The sequence below is a fragment of the Saccostrea echinata genome, unplaced genomic scaffold (assembly GCF_033153115.1).
Source record: "Saccostrea echinata isolate AGI-Se365-2 ecotype Australia unplaced genomic scaffold, CSIRO_AGI_Sech_v1 ptg000009l, whole genome shotgun sequence".
NCBI lineage: Eukaryota > Metazoa > Mollusca > Bivalvia > Ostreida > Ostreidae > Saccostrea > Saccostrea echinata.
In genome coordinates, this window is record NW_026889758.1 from 28868203 (window position 1) to 28891354 (window position 23152).

Below are 23152 nucleotides of genomic sequence, written 5' to 3' on the forward strand. Positions count from 1 at the left end.
ATGGAAAAGGGGAATAACTTCTCTCAGTAGAATACAAATTAATAGAGCCCTGCCCAGGACCAGAATGCTTAGACAAATGGTCCAGATGTTCAAAAATCTGGTAGAAATACGCTTAGTTATATCATTTAAACTTTTATTCAGTTTGCTTCCGATATGCCCAGAAGCAGAGAAGAATTTCACAGGTACAATGCATTTTCACTACAGATTCAACAAAGCCTTACCCTAACACCAGAACCCAAGACAAAGGGTCAAGAAATTTAAAAATTTGGAAGAGTTACCCTCATCATCATAACTATGGACTTCAAAGAATTAACACTTTTCCACTATATTATCAAAAGCCTCCCCCCCCCCCCCCCTCGTTATGCCAGAACCCCTGACCCTAAGACCACAAGATTTAAAAATTCTGTTCGAAGCTCCCATTTTCATCATAGCTAAGCAATTTATTTATCAGCTCAACACTAAGGAGCAGACAGGATTAATTAATGATTAATTAACAGAATTAATGCTTTTTCACCATATAATCAATAGAAACCCCCCCTTCTCAAGAACCCCAAAAACTGAGGCCATATATTTAAAAATTTTGGAAGAGGCATCCTTGCCTATCATAATCATGCACTTAGTTTGTTTAAATAATCTCCAGTAGCAGAGAAGAAGATTTTCAAAGAATCAATGCATTTTCACTATATAATCAATAGAGCCCCACCCTAACATCAGAACACCTGACCCTGGGGCCATGAAATTCACAATTTTTGAAAAGGCATCCTTATGCATCATAACCATGCACTTAGTTTGTTTAAATAATCTCCAGGAGCAGAGAAGAAGATTTTCAAAGAAGTAATGCATTTTCACTATATAATCAATAGAGCCCTGCCCTAACACCAGAACCCCTGACCCTGGGGCCACGAAATTCACAATTTTTGAAAAGGCACTTTTGCTCATCATAACTATGTACTTAGTTACTTTATTTAATACCCAGGAGCAGAGAAGAAGATTTTCAAAGAATTAATGCTTTTTCACTATATAATCTATAGAGCCCCGCCCTAACACCAGAATCCCTGACCCTGGGGCCATTAATTTCACAATTTTGGAAGAGGCACTCTTGCTCATCATAACTATGTACTTAGTTACTTTATTAAATACCCAGGAGCAAAGAAGAAGATTTTCAAAGAATTAATGCATTTTCACTATATAATCTATAGAGCCCCGCCCTAACACCAGAACCCCTGACCCTGGGGCCATGAAGCTCACAATTTTGGAAGAGGCACTCTTGCTCATTATAATTATGTACTTAGTTACTTTATTTAATATCCAGGTGCAGAGAATAAGATTTTCAAAGAATTAATGCATTTTCACTATATAATCAATAGAGCCCCGCCCTAACACCAGAACCCCTGACCCTGGGGCCATGAAATTCAAAATTTTGGAAGAGGCTCTCTTGCTCATCATAACTATGTACTTAGTTACTTTATTTAATACCCAGGAGCAGAGAAGAAGATTTTCAAAGAATTAATGCATTTTCACTATATAATCAACACAGCCCCGCCCTAACACCAGAACCCCTGACTCTGGGGCCATGAATTTCACAATTTTGGAAGAGGCACTCTTGCTCATCATAACTATGTACTTAGTTACTTTATTTAATATCCAGGAGCAGAGGAGAAGATTTTCAAAGAATTAATGCATTTTCACTATATGATCTATATAGCCCCACCCTGGGGCCAGAACCCCTGACCCTGGGGCCATGAATTTCACAATTCTGGTAGAGGGCTCAATGCTTATTACAATGATGCCAACAGTTTGACTGCTTGATGTCCAGGAGTAAAGAAGAAGATTTTTAAAGATTGCATTAATTTTGGTGGTTTTAGCCCCACCCCTCAGGCCCCAGGGGGGCAGGGACCATGAAATTCACAACTTTTGTTCCCCTTCACCCATAGATGCTAAATGCCAAATTTGGTTGAAATTGGTTGAGCGGTTTCAGAGAAGAAGCTGAAAATGTTCAAATGTTAACGCACGTCGCACAACGACGGACAAAAACGGATAGCAATAGGTCACCTGAGTGACTCAGGTGACCTAAAAATTTAAGTTACTTGTACCCTCTTGGAAGCCACCCACCCTGACCAACATCCCGCCCGGCATTTTCACCGTTTCCATAACCAGATTTTTTCCCAAGGGAAACTCAGTTAATAATCTTTTATTTAGATAGAATGAGGAGTCAAACATACCTCATCAGACTCAAACACATGGCACAAAATTTTGGCTTGTTTTTTCTTCAACAGAGATTCATCTCCTGGGGAGGATAAAATTCTCCTTCTGGCCATAATAACCAGAATGTCCCCAATATCAGCAATGTAGGATATAGTCCGTAAGGAATGGTCCATCATGATCTCCTGTAAAGTAGTTAAACAAGAGAGTGCCCTCGGTATTACGATATTTTACCGTGACAAAATGAACATCGTAATTACGAGTCCGCACTGTAGTACAATGCATTAGGGAATAAACCCCAAAGCCCTACCCCAACCAGTACTATAGATAGCCATTTACAAGTTTTCAAGATATCTTGCAAAAGAAGGGACAAACAATCTCTATCCACTTAGCTGGAGGTAACTTCTAGGTTGTAATAATTAGGTCAAATGTACAACACTCTTAATACTGTACTTGCCCTATCACAAAACATTGCTGTCCCTTTTTAAACATATGAAATAAAATATTGCTGTATTAAGGGATTTACTGCAAACTTTTGAATGTTTTTATGACACTTTACCTGAAGATCCGTATTTAGCACCATTATTTTTTCTGTTGAGACAAAGAGATCCACTGCTGTACTTGGTTGATTCTCCCCCTCAGGAGCCTAAAGACAAACAATTCAGCCTTACATATATGAAAATAGATCACAAGCTGAATAAGGAAGCTAAAAATGATTTCAATTTTCATTTTCAAGACTTACAAACAGAAATGATTAATGCAATTTTTTGGCAATACAATAATTACATCAAAATCATACGCCATTTAAAAATGTATTTTTATGACAAACTAAATCAAAAATAATAAAAGGCCTACTTCTAGATCTTGCTGCAGTGACTAATGTACATGTATGTTGCAATTTACATGTATAAATGTACTATACTGTTACTCAGAAATGCTATTACAGATTTCTGTACAAAACTATATATCCCATTTATGATCACTGTCACATAACACTCATCATCAATTAGATTCTCACAAAATAAAGCTCTTTATTAAAAGCTCTCCATCTACATACATCAATTAATTATGCTTTTCAGTATCAAAAGAGTGTCTTTTTGAAGAGGTTAGGAAACATAAACTTAAGACAATACTGTTGTACCACTTTTTTTTTTACTTTGACATCTTTATTTCCTTAATCCTCAGCCAAACAAAAGGATCGGGGATGGAATATACAAGAAACATTATGTCTGTATTGTTCAAAAATTCACTATAGGCATATCAATCAACACAAATAAATGTTGATTATTAAAAGGAGTTTCATAAAAAAAAAAAAAAAACTAAAACTGAACCAAATTCATCAAATCAATGTGAAATGGACAAAAAGCATGAAATTTTGTCTGAGCCTCAAGTCATCAAATCTAGAATATAAAGCCAAAAGTTTAACTTAAAATAAGGTGCAGTATGAATTTCATCATACAAGGTCATGGTAAAAAAAAATAGGAAGGAATCGGGCCAGTCCAATATCCCCTAACTTTAAGAAAAAATATAAGCTAATATTCAAAATGGGGGTTGTTTATGACCAAAGGGACTGTTGTGAACCTGAACAAAAGGTCATATAGAAAAGGTCATTTGTAAAATAAGTAGAAATTTTGATTAAGCTTTCATAATCATGACACACTTCACAAAGGATGTTGATCCATACAGACCTACTATTAAAGTGTAGATTAATTAAGCTTTAATAATCTGAGAAATATTTACCTGGAAATGTTCATATTTTACTAAGAATGATTTTAGGGTGTGTATAATGAGACTAAGCAAAGGTTACATGGTCAAGGTCAATCCCATCCATTTCTTATAATTTCCTATATGACACCAGCCTCTAATGTACTGAACACTGCCAGGTTTTAAGTAAGAAATACAGTAACAATAATACCTGTATTAGAAAGAAAGACTATTTAAACACAACTATGGTATCTATACATGAATCATATTTCTATAATCATTTTGTCAGGGTCAAAGGGAAAATTTAATCTCTCATTCTATACATCTAACAAGACTTGTACCAGAAATTCATCAATGGCAGAAGTCTATTCTTTTTTGAGTTGCACTGAATACATTTCTTATGTATAGTGCACTTTAACTTGTTTGGTCATTAAGGATTGTGTAGTTCAATATTGTGCACTGCAGCCCTGGCATTGAAATTTTCTATATTACAGATCTTGCTACATATCCTGTGTGACTTGCAAGTTATAAATATATGGGAATAAACATCTTTATACACTATTACAGATGTATGCTTTGAACTCTTGCAACTGAAAAAGCAATCTGAAGATACTGAATACAGATACATTAATATGATAACTTCACTTAAGCAATTATGTAGCTTACCATGCTAAAAAACCATATTCAATAAAGCATGTTAATTATCAAAATCTTCTTTGTGTACAACACATTAGCATCTTACCTTAGGAAAAGAGAATGACAATAACAAAGGAAACTTAAAAGGAACCAAAGAAGAAGAGAACCAGCAAATGATTTCCTACAGGTATAACAGAATGATAATGGTAGACATAAGCAGACAGAGAGAAAACCTTAGGTTTATCTTCATCAGTGGTAGGCTGGAGGGTCTTCTTAGCTGTCGAGTTCTTATACAAAAAGAGATATTCTACACTTTATATAATTATACATTACACATCACTTCACTTAGAGAAGAGTTCAAAGACTCATTAATTTCATGATGTTTTATTATGCTAAGAAGTATTATATTTTATCCCTCTCATCACAGACATTCATTAAAAGCACCCTTGCTTATCATAATGATGCACTTTTTTTTCTTTATAACCCAGGAGCAGAGAAGATTTTCAAAGAAATAATGCATTTTCACAATATAATCAACAGAGTCTAACTCAAAAACCCCTGACCCAGGCCAGGGATGTGAAATTCACAATTCTGGATGAGCTGGCACCTTTGCTTATCATAACCATCCATTGTCTCTTTCCTTAATACCCAAGAATAGAGAAGATTTTCAAAACACAGGTAATCAGAGATTACAAAGCTCACCTCAACAAATGTTGTCTTTAATTAAGGCAAAGTCCCACAATAAACTAATAATCTAATAAAGTGCATCCCTAGATGTAATATTTATTCAATTTTGGTCTGATATGGCTTGCAGTTACTTGGGAATGGTCTTATCTGAAAACTTTAAACTAGTCACTCATCCAGAAAATGTAAATCAAATCCAGCATCCGAAGCAAGTTTAAGAGTGTTCATTTCTTGATGCATCATCCATGCAACTTTGGTTCAGATAGGCCCTACAGTTTCTTGATAATGGACCTGCTCAAAAACTTTAACCTGGTCACTCATCTGGAAAATGTAGATCAGATCCAGCATCAGAGGCAAGCCTGGTAATGTGCATCCTTAGATGTATCATCCATGCATGTTTAGTCAACATAAGGATTATAGTTACTTGGAAATGAGATCTGCTCCAAAAACATTAACCTGTTCCAAAAACTTTAACCTGGTCATTCTTTAGCTGAAATTGCAGCATCTGAAACCTTGACTGGTACAATGAAACATCTGCCCCAAAAACTTTAACCTGGGATGCCGACACCGATGCCAAGGGTATTACATAAGCTCCCCCAACTTCGTTGAGATGAGCTAAAAATTAATGCATTTTCACTATATAATCATTAGAGCCCCACCAGAACCCCCTCCCCAGGGGCCACGAAATTCCCAAATTAGGAAAAGGCACCCTTGCTCATCTTAACTATATACTTAGTCTGTTTGCTTAATACCCAGAAGCAGAAAAGTTTTTCAAAGAAAAATACATTTTTACTATTATATAATAACAACCCCCCCCCCCCCCAAACCCCTGACCTGGGGAAACAAATTTCACAATTTTGGAAGAGGCACCATTGCTCATCATAACCATGCACTTAATTAATCTGCTTAATAAACAAGGGGAGAGAAGAAAATTTTTGAAGAATTCATGCATTTTCACTATCTATATGATCATTAGAGCCCCACCCTAACTCCAGAACCCTAGGGTCATGAATTTCATAATTTTGGTAGAGGGCTCAATGCTTATTACAACCATGGCATCGCACACATGGCACAGTGGTTAGAGCATCTGCTCTATAGTCGCGGAGAAAGGAGCTGATCCTTTCGTTGCGGACTCCACTGCTGGATGTGGAGACCAGTCCTTCTGATGAGACTGTATAAACCAAGGTCCCATTGCATTCAAGTGAAGGCATTTCCATATGAGTGAAAAATTCTCAAGAGGGACATTAAACAACAAAGAACCAACCAACCATGACAACAGTTCAACTGCTTGATGTCCAGGAGTAAAGAAGAAGATTTTTAAAGATTGCATTAATTTTGATGGTTTTAGCCCCATCCCTCAGGATCCAGGGGGTAGGGACCTTGAAATTCACAATTTTTGTTCCCCCTCACTCATAGATATTCTATGCCAAAATTAATTGAAATTGGTTCAGTGGTTCCAAGTTCCAAAGTTTAAATGTTCAAATGTTAACACACAACACACAATGCATGGCAGATGCTGCATGACGACAGATAAAAACAGATAGCACTAGGTCACCTGAGTGACTCAGGTGACCTAGAATTGTATCATTAATCTAACTTTGCTACCTTTATGATATTTCTTTTACCACTCAGAGGGAATGTGCCTTAGTATTTTGCATTTGTAGTTAAAATTGAACATTATGATTTTTGAAATGTTTGTTTAATGCTGAGAAAATCAGTTATTTTGAGAAAATTGTTCCTTGTCGACAAGTAATGAAGCAATCAAAGTTCAGGTCTCCACCATATGAAAAATACTATTGTATGTTGTTGTTTTTTTTTGTTTTTTTTTTGCTTGATTCATATTTTAGTGCTTTATGTGCTTGTCTGATTATTTTCAAACAATATATATAGATATCTTCATTCCCATTTTTAATTTTGCCCCTTTCATGGACTTCACAAAAGGGCCAATTTAAAATGGAAAAAATTCAAAGAGGACAGCTTTATCTCTTGAAAAACATCTGTGTTCGGGTGAATTTAAGACAAGGCAAAATTGTTTGCAAGTACCAAACCTTATTATCTCAAACTCAATTGGGCCAAGAAAAAACTTAAAGAATCCAAAGATCTGAGATACATAGGTTAAAATAAATAAATAAAAAGTGATTCAGACTTCAAACTCACTTCAACATATCAATGGTATTCAAGATATCAGTTTTTGAGATACTGAAGTTTAACTGTATATATATATATATATATATATATATATATATATATATATATATATATATATATATATATGTGTGACAAACACACACAGTGACGGCACTTATTCACTAATTCATGATTTTTCTAATTCATGGACATATAGATACATTTTTATAACACAAATTTCAAAATAAGTATTCATACAATATTGGAGTCAGTTTTAATTAACTCAAATATTAAGATGTCAAATACAATTTTCATTCTCCATCATTTTATCTATTAATGGCTTTGTCATCTGTATTGAATTTCATTAGTTTCACTGTAAAAACTTGAAATTATGTATTTCATTAAATTTCATTTGACAATATGGTGTCATCTGGAACAGAATACAAAAACATCAACTTGACAACACTGCAAGCCAAAGTAATAAATGGACAAATAAAATCAAATTACATGTACATTAAAAAGAATGTCTAAGCTAGATATATTTACAAAAAAACTGAAGAAAAAAATCCATGACATTAGACCATGAGAGCTGTTCTTGTGAAATGATACCTGAAATTTGTTACCAAAATGGAGTGTCCCCAGTGTCTGTAACAAACAAACAGCATTTGATAGGCACATCCTAGTATATTAAATATTCCTAAAAAAAAATTAATACAGAATAAAAACTAGAAATATGTCCATAGGACATGAATGCCCCGCTGAGGGTATATTAGAAATGCAACATGAAAATTTGTATTAGTGTATGAAATTTGATGAGAATATCTTGAATAGTTTCTTTTAAATTGAAATTGAAATCTAAAAAATTGGATAAAGATGATGAATTCTCACCAAATTATGTATAAGTGCATAAGCTTACAAAAATAAATCTTAAATGGTTTCTTTAAAATTCAGCAAAATGCAAATTTAAGAAAAGTGAGGTCAAGATCTCAGGAGAGTTCAAGGTCAAATGTTTTTTATGCAGTTGTATAGTTCTCACAAATACACATCAGCATATTAAGTTTGATAAAAATATTTTGAATGGTTTATTTAAAACTGAGCTATACACTAATTTTAAATAAATGATGTTAAGGTCAAAGGAAAGGTCAAGGTAAAAAATGTTGATGCAGTTGAAAAGGTGACATCAGTATGTATTAGCATATGAAGTTTGATAAAAAATATTGTGAATGGTTTCTTTAAAACTGAGTTAAACACAAATTGAGAAAAGAGAGGTCAAGGTCAAAGGAAAGGTCAAGGTCAAAAAATATTAATGCAGTTGAATAGCTTATATCAGTATGTATCAGCAAATGAAGTTTGACACTAATTTAAGAAAAGTGAGGTCAAGGTCAAAGGAAAGGTCAAGGTCAAAAAATATTGATGCAGTTGAATAGCTCTCATCAGTATGTATCAGCATATGAAGTTTGATAAAAATATCTTGAATGATTTCAAGAAAAGTGAAGGTCAAAGGAAAAGTCAAGATAAAAAATGTTGATGCAGTTGAATATCTTATATCAGTATGCATCAACATGTGAAGTTTGATTACACTTTCTTGAATGGTATCTTTAAAACTGAGCTAAACACTAATTTAAGAAAAGTGAGGTCAAGGTCAAAAAATGTTGATGCAGTTGAATAGCTTACATTAGTAAGTATCAGCATATGAAGTTTGATATAAATATCTTGAATGATTTCATTAAAACTGAGCAAAACACTAATTAAAGAAAAGTAAGGTCAAGGTCAAATGAAAGGTCAAGGTCAAAAAATGCTGATGCAGTTGAATAGCTTACATTAGTATGTATCAACATGTGAAGTTTGATTACACTATCTTGAATGGTATGTATCTTTAAAACTGAGTTAAACACTAATTTAAGAAAAGTGAGGTCAAGGTCAAATGAAAGGTCAAGGTCAAAAAATGCTGATGCAGTTGAATAACTTACATTAGTATGTATCAACATATGAAGTTTGATTACACTATCTTGAATGGTATCTTTAAAACTGAGCTGAACACTAATTTAAGAAAAGTAAAGTCAAGGTCAAATGAAAGGTCAAGGTCAAAAAATGATGATGCAGTTGAATAGCTTACATAAGTATGTATCAACATATGAAGTTTGATTACACTATCTTGAATGTTATCTTTAAAACTGAGCTAAACACTAATTTAAGAAAAGTGAGGTCAAGGTCAAAGAAAAAGTCAAGGTCAAAAAATGTTGATGCAGTTGAATAGCTTACATTAGTATGTATCAACATATGAAGTTTGATTACACTATCTTGAATGGTATCTTTAAAACTGAGCTAAACACTAGTTTAAGAAAAGTGAGGTCAAGGTCAAAGGAAAGGTCAAGATCAAAAAATGTTGATCCAGTTGCATAGCTCTCATCAATATGAAGTTTAATAAAAATATCTTGGATAGTGTCTTTGAAACTGAGCTTTGAATAGAGCTAAACGCAAAGTGCGACGGAAAGACAGACGGAAGGATGGAAGGACAGAAGACGGACATGACAAACACTATATGCCCCAGCCATATTCATGGCGGGGCATAAAATTAATTCAACCTAAACAACTGAGAGAGGGATATGTTAGGGAAAAGGAGAGAAAATAAATGGAATCTCTTTGTGCTAACTATATAATCTTGATACAAGAAAGACGAGAAAATTAAAACATCTGCAGATTCATGGTCATGATTTAAACAATCTTGAATCTACACTACCTGAGAATGCTTCTTTATTAATACAACTAATCATGGCTTTGCTGGTCTTTTTTAAAAGATTTTTCCTATATATTCCTATGTATACTTTGATACCCCCCCCCCCCCGACCACCCCCACCCCTTTACTACCAAACCAAACTCTGGTTATGATTTGAACAAACATAAATCTACCCTACCTAATGATGCTTCCATACAAAATTGACTAATGGGGGTTTGCTATTCTTGAGAAGAAGATTTTCAAGATATTTCCTATATAATTCTTTGTAAACCTTAGATCCCTTGTTGTGGGTGTCATGCTTTGAACAATCTTGAATCTACACTACCTGATGATGTTTCTATATCTATATGACTAATCATGGCTTTACTGTTCTTAAGAAGATTTTATTAAGATTTTTCCAATATATTCATATGTAAAACTTTGATCCCTTGTTGTGGAATTGCCCTATCCCCAGGGGTCATGATTTGAGCAAACTTGAATCTACACTACCTGAGGATGCTTCTATATTAATATGACTAATAATGGTTTTTTTGGCTTTTTTTTGTTTTGAGAAGATTTCCTATGTATTCCTTTGTAAAACTTTGATCCCCTGTTGTGGACCTGCCGTCATGATATGAACAAATTTGAATCTACAGTATGTAATGAAGCTTTCACTTAAGTTTAGTCTTTTTTGGCCCAGTGGTTCTCGAGATGAAGATTTTTAAATGATGCCACCAAATTTTCCCAAATTCTGAATTATCTCTCCTTGAAAGAGGGCATGGCACTTTCTGTGAACAAACTTAAATCCCCTTCACCCAAGAATGCTTAACCATCACGGTAGCTCAGTTGGCAGAGAGCTCACTCAGTGATATGAAGGTTGTAGGTTCAAACCCCTGCCACGACTGACCGACTGAGTCGATAAAAAAAATGCCAAGTGCTCAGTACTTTGAAGGGAAAGTTGCGGGTCTTTCTGGTGATACCTTAAAAATCGAGCCCTGACTGCCAAGGAAAGATCGAAATTTAAAGCCCTTCACCAGTATATGTGACATCTCTATATGAGTGAACAATTCTCAAATGGGATGTAAAACAACATACAATCAGATGCTTTGTTTGGTTGAAATTGGCCCAATGATTCTGGAGAAGAGGTTGAAAATGTGAAAAGTTTACAGACAACATATGGATGTGTATGAAACCATTTTTTTTACCACCCAATGGACACAGAGATGAAAAACTTTGTAGACCAAAATATATAACTTTGGCCTTACTTACATTGTCAGTGTTGATTTTAACTACTCTAGCTATACAGTAAAACATGCTTATAATGAACTGACACTTACAGCAAAGTTATTTTCATTCTAAGTGGCTTTGAAATATATTGTGAACTTAACTGATATAATGAATCACATTTATAATGAAGCAAAATCATCGGTGCCTGGCACTTCATTATAAGAGTGTTTTACTGTACTCTCTTTTAATTGAAAGTGCATTGCTTAAATTTTTTATTTTTTACAAATTATTTACACACAAAGAAAGGAAAATAATCTATAAAACATTTGCTACTTCATGCATTAACTGGATGAAGTCTGGTAATACATGTAATAAGCATGCATTGAGTACTCTGCTGATGTGTTTACTAGGATCTCAATGTTGTGATTAAGGACCCTCTGTACACTAAAGCAAAATGTATTTCAGACATTGAGAAAATTATATTGTATAAAAGTATAAATATTGTGCTTATACTTTTCATTTTCAACACAGGGTACATTTACCCCCCGGAAAAATATTCAAAGACATTGAAGTACTGATGAAGAGAAATCACTGTTGATTACTTACATGGGGAAAATGCAGGCAAATGAAGTTTTAGTTTATCTATCTTGGTCTATTCAAAATTTAAGGATGCTTGTATTAATTACAAATTGAGTAATAGACTGTGGATTTCAATTTATTAAAATTTTAAATTTAAGGGCAGATTACTTAAACTCCAAAAAAAATACCATATAATCAGGGCTCTTTAGCATGCAGTGCATAGAGGGTTCTTAAGGTGCTCTAATATGAGATGAATCTTCTATAAAAGAATGACAAAATTATGTTGCGGGTGTTTCATTTATTTTTTCACTATATGTACCGGTGGGACCAAAATGATTAAACAAGGACCCAAAAGAAAATTTTAATTGGATTTGTCAAACAGAGAAATCTTTATATGAGCACCTGATTCCAATACGAAAAATAAGCTTGAGGTCTAAATATGTTCATCTATCTAAAGAATATTGATAGATGTAGTGATATACATTATTCATTTGGCCATTGGCAAGTTAAGATGGTATATATTTGCCATTTTTTTGAGGAGTACTGAATCATTTTTTTATTCATTTTTTATTCATTAAACAGCTGCAATATATCCTTCTTTTTTTTCTTCACAGAAACGGAGTTTCACGTGACATGCAAATGCAAATAGAAGATTTGGCACTAAAGTGAGCTACAACAGAAAGATGACACAACAGAACAACTTACCGAAGCCTGTAACCAGAAGCAAGAGGAATAGTACATGTAAATAAGTACCCTAATTAGAATATCACTACATAAATGGATAGTGGTAATAAATCAACTGCCCTCATTCATGATTTAATGAAATGCAAATTTCCATTTGCTTCAAAATCAAACTTAAATAATGCAGTTTATGAGCATTGCTACTATTGAAACCCCATTAAAGCTGACAGTCAAAAAAAAAAATTAAAATATTCTTATAATAGTCTTGTTGATAATCTCATAGGTGTTCAAGACAGCAACATTCTTAACATAGCAAAGTTGAATTGACTGAATAGAATGCTAAAATGAATAGCATTTTTGGGTGCAGAAAAACATTCTCACACATAGCAGGGGTTACTATATCTGATCAATGCTAAACAAGGAACATTTTTTTTCATCATTAAAATCCACTTGTGACTTCACTTTTTTGCTTGATTGTCCATTATTTTCAGGAAGGGAGAGGTACACACAATTCATATGGAGACCACACTTTTTATACAGTTATTACTGTATTACATTTATTATTGCATTTATTATGTACAAGTTCTTCCTCCCATACCTCTTTTTGTGTAAAGCTTGTTAGAATCAAGTAAAATGTTATAAAGTTAATTAAACTGTGGCAAATCTGGATATCAGTACCATTTACGGTACATAGGTGTGAGAAAAATAACAAATATATGGTTGTTGAGATCTTACAATAAACCTAGCTATGACAGTGTGACACAAGTGCCCCCACTGACATTCAAGTTTTAAGTCATTTTCTGTAAGGATTTGCAGTTTGCTATAGTATTGTACAAATTCAAGCATCTGGATTTATCTGTTTATCTATTTTTTGTTTATTTTTGAAAATTAATAGTTTCTTAATAGTCTATGACAAATTAGGGAATACTAGAGCTGATTTTAGAGTGATTCCCCTTCTCAAAATATGATGACACATTCAGCAGACAACACATTTCTGGAAAAAAGAGATGTCAGAAACTGACAACAGAAAACATCTCCTGAATTTATAAGAAAGTGGAATGACATCGGCACAAAAATTTTGGGATATAACAAACTAAGATCTACTGTTTACGATAATCTGAAGAGATTTTGACAATAGAAGTTTGAGATACAGTGTCTATGCAGGATCTGGATGGAAGAAAATGTTTGATGTGGGCTGTACAAATTGCTACTTATCCAGTCTATACGAAAGTTTTTTGGTAACACAGGACATTCAGTCCTATGTACTCGAGGAACACACTGGACCAAACCAAATTTTCAGACCGAAAAACCTAACATAAGAAAGTGAAACATGTATCAAGAGGCCCAGGGGCCACATCGTTCACCTGAGGATGCTTCCATATAAGTTTCATATTTTCAAGCACAGTGGTTCTTGAGAAGAAGATTTTTAAATGATGCCATTAATTTTTCACGAATTCATAATTATCTCCCCTTGGAAGAAGGCGTGGCCCTTCATTTGAACAAACTTGAATCCCCTTTACCTAAGGCTACTTTGTGGCAAGTTTGGTTGAAATTGGCTTAGTGGATCTTGAGAAGAAGATGAAAATGTGAAAAGTTTAAGACAACGACAACTGTCACAATGACAACAACGACAACGGACAAATTTCCATCAGAAATCTTCAGCCAAGGCGAGTTAAAAATGCAGAACCAAGGAAATCTTATGGTCCATGCCGTTTTAATCACACTCATTTACATACTTTGATTTGTGCAATATTTTCCTAATTAATTCATGTTTTTATGACTCCCTGTCAAAATAGTAAAACTCAAATCAGACACTGAGACATCAAACATTCCGGTTCTGATGTACAAAATGAAGCATCAGAGCTGAGACACTGTGATGGTCCGATGTCTTTCGGAGCTTATCATCCTCAGTAGTCTGCACAACAAATTGCAAGTGAATGTGTGCAGAGAGGGTCAATATTTTGTCCAAATGGACAATGAGTCGGACTTTGGCTCGAAGCAATTATTTTAACATTACTTAATGAGTCAAATTTTGTATCCTAAAGTGAAAGATTTGAAAATATGAATATAGCAAAGATAATTATAACAGTTTCAACAGCACTGTAAAGCAAGAAAAGACTAAAAAATATAAGTGCCACAAAAACAAAGGTTGTTTCTTTTTTAATCTTCGCCTTTCTTGATCTTTGAATGAATAACATTTAAGTGAGAAAGATAAGGTATTCCGTCTCATTTTTATTTATCTATTATTCACAAGTCTACCTGATCCTTAGAAGCTATGAAAGTGCTTTTTGTATGATATATTATCAAAATTCTTGCATGAATCTCTTATTCAATTGTCCTTTCAATTACATTATTAACAATGATTAACTATCATAAGTGAACAGCAAAGGGAAATGACTTTTCCCAGTAAAATACAAACTAATAGAGTCCTGCCCAGCACCAAAACAATTGACCAAGTGGTCCAGAATGTCCCCCCAATGTAGTAAAAATACACTTGTTAATTACAACTTTGTACTTTGTTTGCCCAGGAGAAAAGAGAAAATTTTTCAATGAAATAATGCATTTTCACTAAAGGTTCAACACAGCCTAGCCCTAACACCAAAATCCCTGACCCAGGGGCCATGAAATTCACATTTTTTTTAAAAGCACACTTGGTCATCATTACTATGATTACTATGAGCACAGATGATCAGGGCTCAAAGTAGACTTTGGGACAAGGCCTTTTGTTTGAACAAACTTGAATCCCCCTCATCCAAGGAATTGGTCCATTGGTTCTGGAGAAGAAGATGAAAATGTGAAAAGTTTACGACGATAACGACGACAACAACAAAGCTTTTTCAGATACGCTAATTCCCAGTTCAGACAAAAAAGAAAATAAAATCTGATGTAGAGCACTATGGTATGCATACCATAGCTGCAGGCACTCTGTATATATACACGTATGTGCAAGTAGATATGGGCAATATTTTTCTCACTAACTTTCATAAGGTCACTCAACTTTGAACCTCAAGGTCATAATATTACATCAAACCATTACTGATGTTTTCCAGAAGAGCAATCTAGAGAGGATCATTATGCATTGATCTAACATCAGCTGGGGGGGTAACGGTAAGGTTAATCATGAAAGTTTTTGAGATGGACTGGGATTTCTATTAGCATTTTTCCAATTTACAAAGTCTTTTGTGTTGACCATTGGAGGCATCAACTACTAATACAGAAGATGGCCACTTTCAGCCCTTAAATCAATACTGCCTAGCACCATATTTTTCTGCTGGATTAATTCTATGATTCAATTTGACACAGCTTTCATCCTTACTTTCATTAGTATTTTATGTGTAAAAAATAAATGGTCACTTGGCGTATGATTGTATTCATTTATACACATTTACAACCAAACAATTATTGAAGGTGAACAATATATTCCTTGGAACTTTGCCTTGGAACAATCAACAGTGATTCAAATGGTTATAAAAAGATTGAATAGATCTTACCATATCAAAACAATGTTTAACAAAATTTTGAATTATTTGGACAAATGATATAATTTTGGAGATTTGATGTTCTTGAATATATTTACTATCTATCACTAATTAATTTAAGATTTTTTTAAGAATATCAATTCATACTTCAAAACCATCATTCCTGTGAAACTCCCTGCTTTAACTAGAAATATCCTCACAAGACTGACTTCCTCTCTAAATCTTGTTGAGGGAAGGTAGAACAATTGTAGACATAAATTCTGTTGTTTGGGCAGAGTATGAGAGTATTACATCTTCTAAATATGACTTCACTTTGGAGCCCTTACCTTAATTCTCCCCACAGCCTCTTGTGCCTGCATCATCCTCATTGCTTTAGATGGTTGGCCCTCGGAGATCAGCTGTGTAGACCCCAGATACCGAGCACGAAACAGTACACCTTCTATTAAGACTGATGGATTTTCAGGATCGTGTATGGAAGCTGAAAGAATCAGCATTGATGCAGTAAAAATCTTGTAAATATAAATGGTCAAGCATACATTTCTCAAATTTATGTACATGCAAAAACATAGCACGAATTAAGTGATCAAATTAAGTTGTATCTCAAGGTTAAGTACATTATGAAGATTTTCTGGTTGCTGTTCTATAAAGCACATACATAAAACTCAAGCAAGATATAATTTTCAAAACATAGTTACAATATCCAAAGAGGTCTTGTTCATTTCCACAGCAGTTAGAACCACTACTTGAAACTTCTGAATCTCTGAGTCATCAAGTTCTAAATTACTGTGTTATGCACATTTTATGCATGAAATATAGAGGGACTTTTAATTAATTGGTTAATAGAGTCTCCATAAGTCAATAATTTGTCTATGTACTGGAAGCTTTTCAAGAACTGGTTTTTCAATGTTGATACATATTTTTTTGTTTTCATGCATGTGACACTATTTATTATATTATTATATTGTTTTTAGCAGTAATTAGAAAAAAATTTAAGATTACAAATTTAAAAAACAAAATTTAACCAACCCCACTTGTACTTAATTCCCTTCTAACTTTCCAACCCCTTTCTACAAAAATGCTGAATTTTGGCAAGGTTTGGTCAAGGTAAAAGGACAGACAACCAGACATACAGATCAATAACAGCATAAACTCCAAACATTAATCTCAGACACACATTAGCAATTTTTTATTTATTTGTAAATAAAATTATCTTCGTAATTTTTTTAAAAAAATAAATACTTCAGTAAAATGTCCAGATATACAGCAGAAGATAGAGTTTGTTTTCATGAGGTCCATTTTACAAGTAAGGGGGTCACTTGTAAAAATCATAGGTACTTTAATTAACACAAGAACCAGAGGTGTAATATGAAATTCCTTATTAAAAACAATTAATTCAACAGATGTATCTGCTAATATAGAGGCTGTGCTTCAGGACATAAATTTCATGCCTTGATATTCTTGCCTAAGCAGAAACCCAGGTAGCCATTAGCAGACACTTCCTAGTTAATACATCACTTCCACACTGACTCACAGTCTAGATGCACCATGTTTAGTTCAGATGGATATTTGTACCATGAGAATAAAAATACATGCACCATTACCAATCCTTTCAACTGGGAAATTCATGCTCTTTTTTTACCATCCATAACAGGAAAAAAACACATGAAGCAATAAAAATGTTAGTGGAAAATGTGTTATTCAGTGTATAAAACCATTAACAGAAAAGCCCAACAAATACTAGCCCTTAAAACTGATGAGAGTGATTAAAGGACTATATGCAGTGAGACTATATCTTCCCCTTAGATGCTTATTAGAATCACAAGTTCAAATAATTGCTTTATTTTTTTTTTCTAATATGTTTTTCAATTATTTTTCATATTTACTGAAGTTGTCCAAATTTATCCTCAAATATTTTCAAGGTTGACCAAAGACTGGTCCATTCTGAGATTTTTTCAACAGCATAATATAACAATGTACTTTAAAATCTTGCTTTGAAGCTTACATCAAAACTATGAATGTACATTTTCTTTCACGAACCATAAAACTGATGTAATAAAAAATGATATCATAATGAATCCAGTTTTTCTACTGAGGCTAAAAAAATGTGTGTTTCTGGTAACCCCACCAACCCTAATTTCTACCCACCAACCCTTCTACTTTTTATTCCAAATCCATATTTTGAACCATACTTTTGTTCACTTGAGCAGTTTTCTTTTAGTGCAGTCAATAAAATGTATGTCTCAGATACTGTAAATTTATTTTTAAAGATTACACTTGTTTTTCGTGTATGTTTATTCATATATATGTATGTATATATGACAAAAAACAGCTTAATTTATAATTAATTGATGCTTTCAAAATTAAAAGTAAAGATAAAAAAAGTTATCACATACCTACCTAATATAATTTTTTTTGGCATGTAACAGGAAACACACATTTTTTATTTGGCCTAAAATGAATTCATGTTTATCCTTAGTTTCCACTGTCTTTACTTGACACACGGTTGTGAAAAATGACTCTCACTGCATATAGTTCCTTGAAATTAGCAGAGTATGATGCTGTATATATTGAACAAGCTTCCAAGACAATGTAAAATTGTTATTGTGCTAGCACTTACCACAAAACAGTAATTAGCTGATTATTAGTAATGAGCTCCATGATTCAGTGCATGAAAAACAATGGGAATATTGATGTTACTTGGTGAAATTACAAAATCTTCTCTGACACGTTGCACAATATGCAGATCAACATGGTAGTATAACTAAAGCACTGTTAGAGTATGAGTGAGTTTAGAAACAATCATTGTATTTCAAACATCACTGCTTCACAGATAGCTTTTATGGTGTTCATATTTTAATACATTGGATGTCTTTCTATCTAAACATATTTTAAATTACAAAATGTTACACTTAAATTACAGAATGTTACATAGGACAAGAACAGTAACTCCTACAATAGGTTTAATATCTGTAAAGATTGTTCACAACATCATGTACCAAGAGAAACAACTAACTTGAGAACATCTATGAAAGATAACTTTTTAAGCATTAAGCTTTTAAGCAAAATAGGAATTTTAAAATGTAGTGCAATATTTACACACTAGTACAAAGAGAACAACAAACTATAGTTTGTGCATATGTTCTACTCTATCAAAAATTTTGCTGTCTATGAGGCTTTGCAGTAAATATCAATAAAATATTAATTTAACAAACATCTCAAGTTTTTATACAACCATTTTTTTCACCAAGATGAGAAATCATAATTCATACATTTTGTTGATAGAATCATCCCCCATAATTATCATTTAGTCATTCAAATTGTTAATTTTTTTAAAGTATTGCTTAAAATTGAAAAAAAAATCATGATCAACCTGCATTTTCCCCTAGAATTTTACAGGATATATCAAGTTTTATAAAACTAATCAATAAACATGAAACTGTGCAAACAAAATTTCATTAATAAAGAAATATATTAAGGCAGATAATCAAGTGTATGTACACTGAAGAGATATGACACTATTATACATGTGTTACAGGACTTACCAGGAGTGTGGCTGTTTTTTACCATTGTCAATATATGAGCTACCCAATGAGCAAATATCAATATCATTTACAATGCTTTTTATATTTTTGAATTTTATTAAAAATTTCATTACTTCTCTACTATTCCCTCTGCTACAAATATCAATGGCCTAATAATTCTAATAATTTTTCCTTGATTTATCATTTCACCCTGCCCCAAAAAATTTCTTATATTTTGCATTGCTACTGGCATACATGTTAACTCTACCACTTTAGACGGAAGTCTACCGCTTTTTAACTGCATCTTCAGCCTACCACTTTTATTCGTAAATCTACTGCTTTTCTACAAAGTCCTTTTTGGTTCACTTGGTAGCTGTTTTTAAAGCCACTCGTCATAAAATCTCGTTAGATATTGGGTGATTTGGGAGCATACAAACACTTTTTTAAACCAATGTTTCAAAAGATTTCAAGCATGTGTTTGATAATGACTGGTGCACAAATCTCCATGATTACATTGGTTACAATAAATTTTGTCGATATCCCAGCCAATAAAATGGGAGATATAGTATTCTACAACTGGATAAAAACTTTTGACAACCTTCAAATAAGTAATAAAGGGAATCAGCATTCATTTACCAGTAATACTTTTTTACATCTATTTTTTTTAATGAAAGATAAGAACTAGTTTTAGATCTGAATTAAATAATGTCATCATGTACTATATTTGACAACTGAATGACGTTCAGAATTATTGCTTCCAGGCTAGATCAACAAAGAACACTCTTCATAAAGGCTAAATTAAGCAGCCAATCAAAGCCTAAGTGATGAGTATGAAAAATATTTATATTTGTATATTTTTGTCAAAGGTGTCTCTGTCTTCTTCATTGCAGTTGATATTTGAGTTTTAATTATTGCAGTGGTCATTTTAGACCATATACATCTTCTTAAATTAATGCGTTAAACAACGTGCGCAATGCTACCCCTTTGAAGGTCTGGATCTCCCTCTTTTTCATCATAGTAGGCTAACATGTATGCTACTGGTATTGATACATTATTCAAGTTTCACTTTAGTTAAGATACAAAACAAACAAAGGTTAAATTCAAACTAGAACTGTCCAAAAGGGACAAATACCCCCCGCTGGGTTTTTCAGAGGTGCCAAATCACTAATATTTCATGGATCAAAGAGGTGTTCACAATTTTCTCATTAACATTTAGAGTGAAAAAATAATTGCTCATTATATTTTTTTTAAGAATGAAACTAAGGAACAACCTAATAAAACATCAATACCAATACATTGTAATTACATTGTTTTTAATACATTGAAAAAATAAATTGCAACTATCTGTCATCTTTTTGACATTCTGCAAATTGATTTTTTGAAAAAAAAGATCAATTAATTACAAAATCAAATTAATCTTGATAACTTTATATCAAATTCATTTTAAAAATGAAAGGCTGGTCATCCTTTAACTATGTACTATGACAGACAATAAATTACAATGAAGAGAATTAAAGAACAGAGATCTTTAGATTCCCAGGAGATATAGATAACACATGCTTGATCAGAGATGCCCTAACAGCTTCCCACACTGAACTCATTAATTAATCTTTAACTGGATGCATGTCCACTCATTACTCCCAAGGGACAAATGGATTTTCACTATCTGCTGTGTAATGTAAAAATTGTTTTTAATACTTGGTGATTTTTTTTTGTTTTAATGAATAGTTTTAAGCTGTAGTTCACATTTTTGTACAGATGTTCTAGATTCTGTGTCTCAAACCTTAGAAATAAACCCAAAATGACTAAGTCAATAAAAATGAAAAAAAAAAAACATCTGTAAAATGCAGAAAAATTACCAAATAATGTTGAAAATACCAGGTGCACATCTTCATATGGTAAATAATGAGTGTACAAATTTTCATACAATTCTATGAAATAGTCTTTGAGAAAAGGTCAGGACAAAACCACATAATAAAAATGAAAAAAAAAACACCTGTAAAATGCAGAAAAATTATTCAATCATGATGAAAATACCAGGTGCAAACCTTCATATGGTGAATAATAAGTGTACAAATTTTCAGACAGATCTATGCAATAGTTTCCGAGAAACGCTCTGGACAAAATCTTGTCTACAGACAGACGGACAGACAGACGGACATGGTGATTCCAATATACCCCCCTAAACTTCGTTTGTGGGGGGTATAATTATAGATCTAAGGCTGAAGATTTGAATTGATATTACTCCTATGAAATACTAATGTTAAGTGTTACACCTTGGTAAATACTGTAGTGTAGCCAAGATCAACAGTCAACAGACACAAACATTCCTCTAATTAAACTTAGTAATGTATATATACTTTTCTTGGTAATAACGTTTAATATTTATGAATAATTTAAACTTAGAGGTACAGTGAGTAAGCTTTCAAAATTAACCCCATTCCCACCCCCTTACAATTTCTTTAAAGTGCCCCTATACAATTTCTAAATGTGATCTTAAAACTTGAAAAAATGACATTGGTTACACTTTTTCTGTCAGTGACCTTGAATTTGCCAAATGATCAAGGCACCTCTTTAATCACAAGCAATGTTTATGTCAAATACCAAATTTCAATTAGTCTCCATACGAGAGTTATGGACTAGACACAGAAAGTATACTTTTTCAGTCAGTGACTTTGAACTTGTGAGAATGACCTTGGGTCTAGGTTAACACATATTCTCAGGTCAAAAGCAATCTTTGTGATAAGTATGAGTGTCTAATGTTTTCCAGTACAAGATATGGTACAAATAGGAATTAAACATTTTTTCTCAAATGACCTTGAACTTAATCAAATGACCTTGGGTCAAGGTCATGACACATCAATCATTACGTGTGGTATGAACTTCCAATATTTCCTCGTTACGAATTTATACGTCATTCACAAATTTTATACCTTTTTTCTGCCACCTTGAACTTCCAAGAATGACTTTAATGACACATCCTCAGATCATGAACAATGTAGAAAGTATGACCTTTCAATGTGTCTCCATAACAAAGTCATGGGCTGGATATTATTACATAGACTGACAGCTAGACTGAGAGACAGCGTTATTCCTATATACCCCCAAACTTCGTTTGTGGGGGTATAAATATTCTAAGGGGTGGGGAAAAAATAATAGAACCAAAATTTTGCTAGTATAGTACCACATCCCTGTTTGCCCCTCTCAAAGGGTTTATTGCTCACCAAAGCAGAAGGCTCAAATGAGCTTTTCTGATCAAAGGGTATCTGGCAAATGTCTGTGGTCTATCACGTGTCATCTCTCTGTGGCCCAGTGGTTCTTAAGAAGTTAAAAAATGTGAAAAGTTTAAGCATGTACAGATGGACAATGGACAAGTGATCAGAAAAGCTCACTTGAGCTTTTAGTTCAGGTGAGCTAAACATCTCTCGGTTAGACTCACATGTGCATTGTAGCCCATGAGTCTCTTGTTAAATACTGATTTTAAGATTTTTAAGGTCTTTTCTAAGAAACCTAAGAGTAAAATGTTTAATGTATAGCATTCTTCAAATGAACAGCTGCTCATTTTTGAACATATGACCTTCCACTCATTAGCCGAA

General features: G+C 33.3%; 1 protein-coding gene across 6 annotated transcripts in view; it reads right to left on the reverse strand.

The window, feature by feature from the left end:
• The window catches only part of LOC133182164 (uncharacterized), a 63488-nt gene that overhangs the window by 20979 nt on the left and 19357 nt on the right, over positions 1-23152 (reverse strand). For 4 of the 6 annotated variants that reach the window (XM_061316904.1, XM_061316903.1, XM_061316900.1 and 1 more), the window contains 3 exons: positions 16362-16513; positions 2762-2848; positions 2223-2387 (listed from right to left, as the gene is read on the reverse strand). In XM_061316904.1, coding sequence (XP_061172888.1) covers positions 2223-2387; positions 2762-2848; positions 16362-16513 — 404 coding nt within the window. The remainder of the gene's footprint in view (positions 1-2222; positions 2388-2761; positions 2849-16361; positions 16514-23152) is intronic. The other 2 variants (XM_061316902.1, XM_061316901.1) reach the window with 1 other exon arrangement.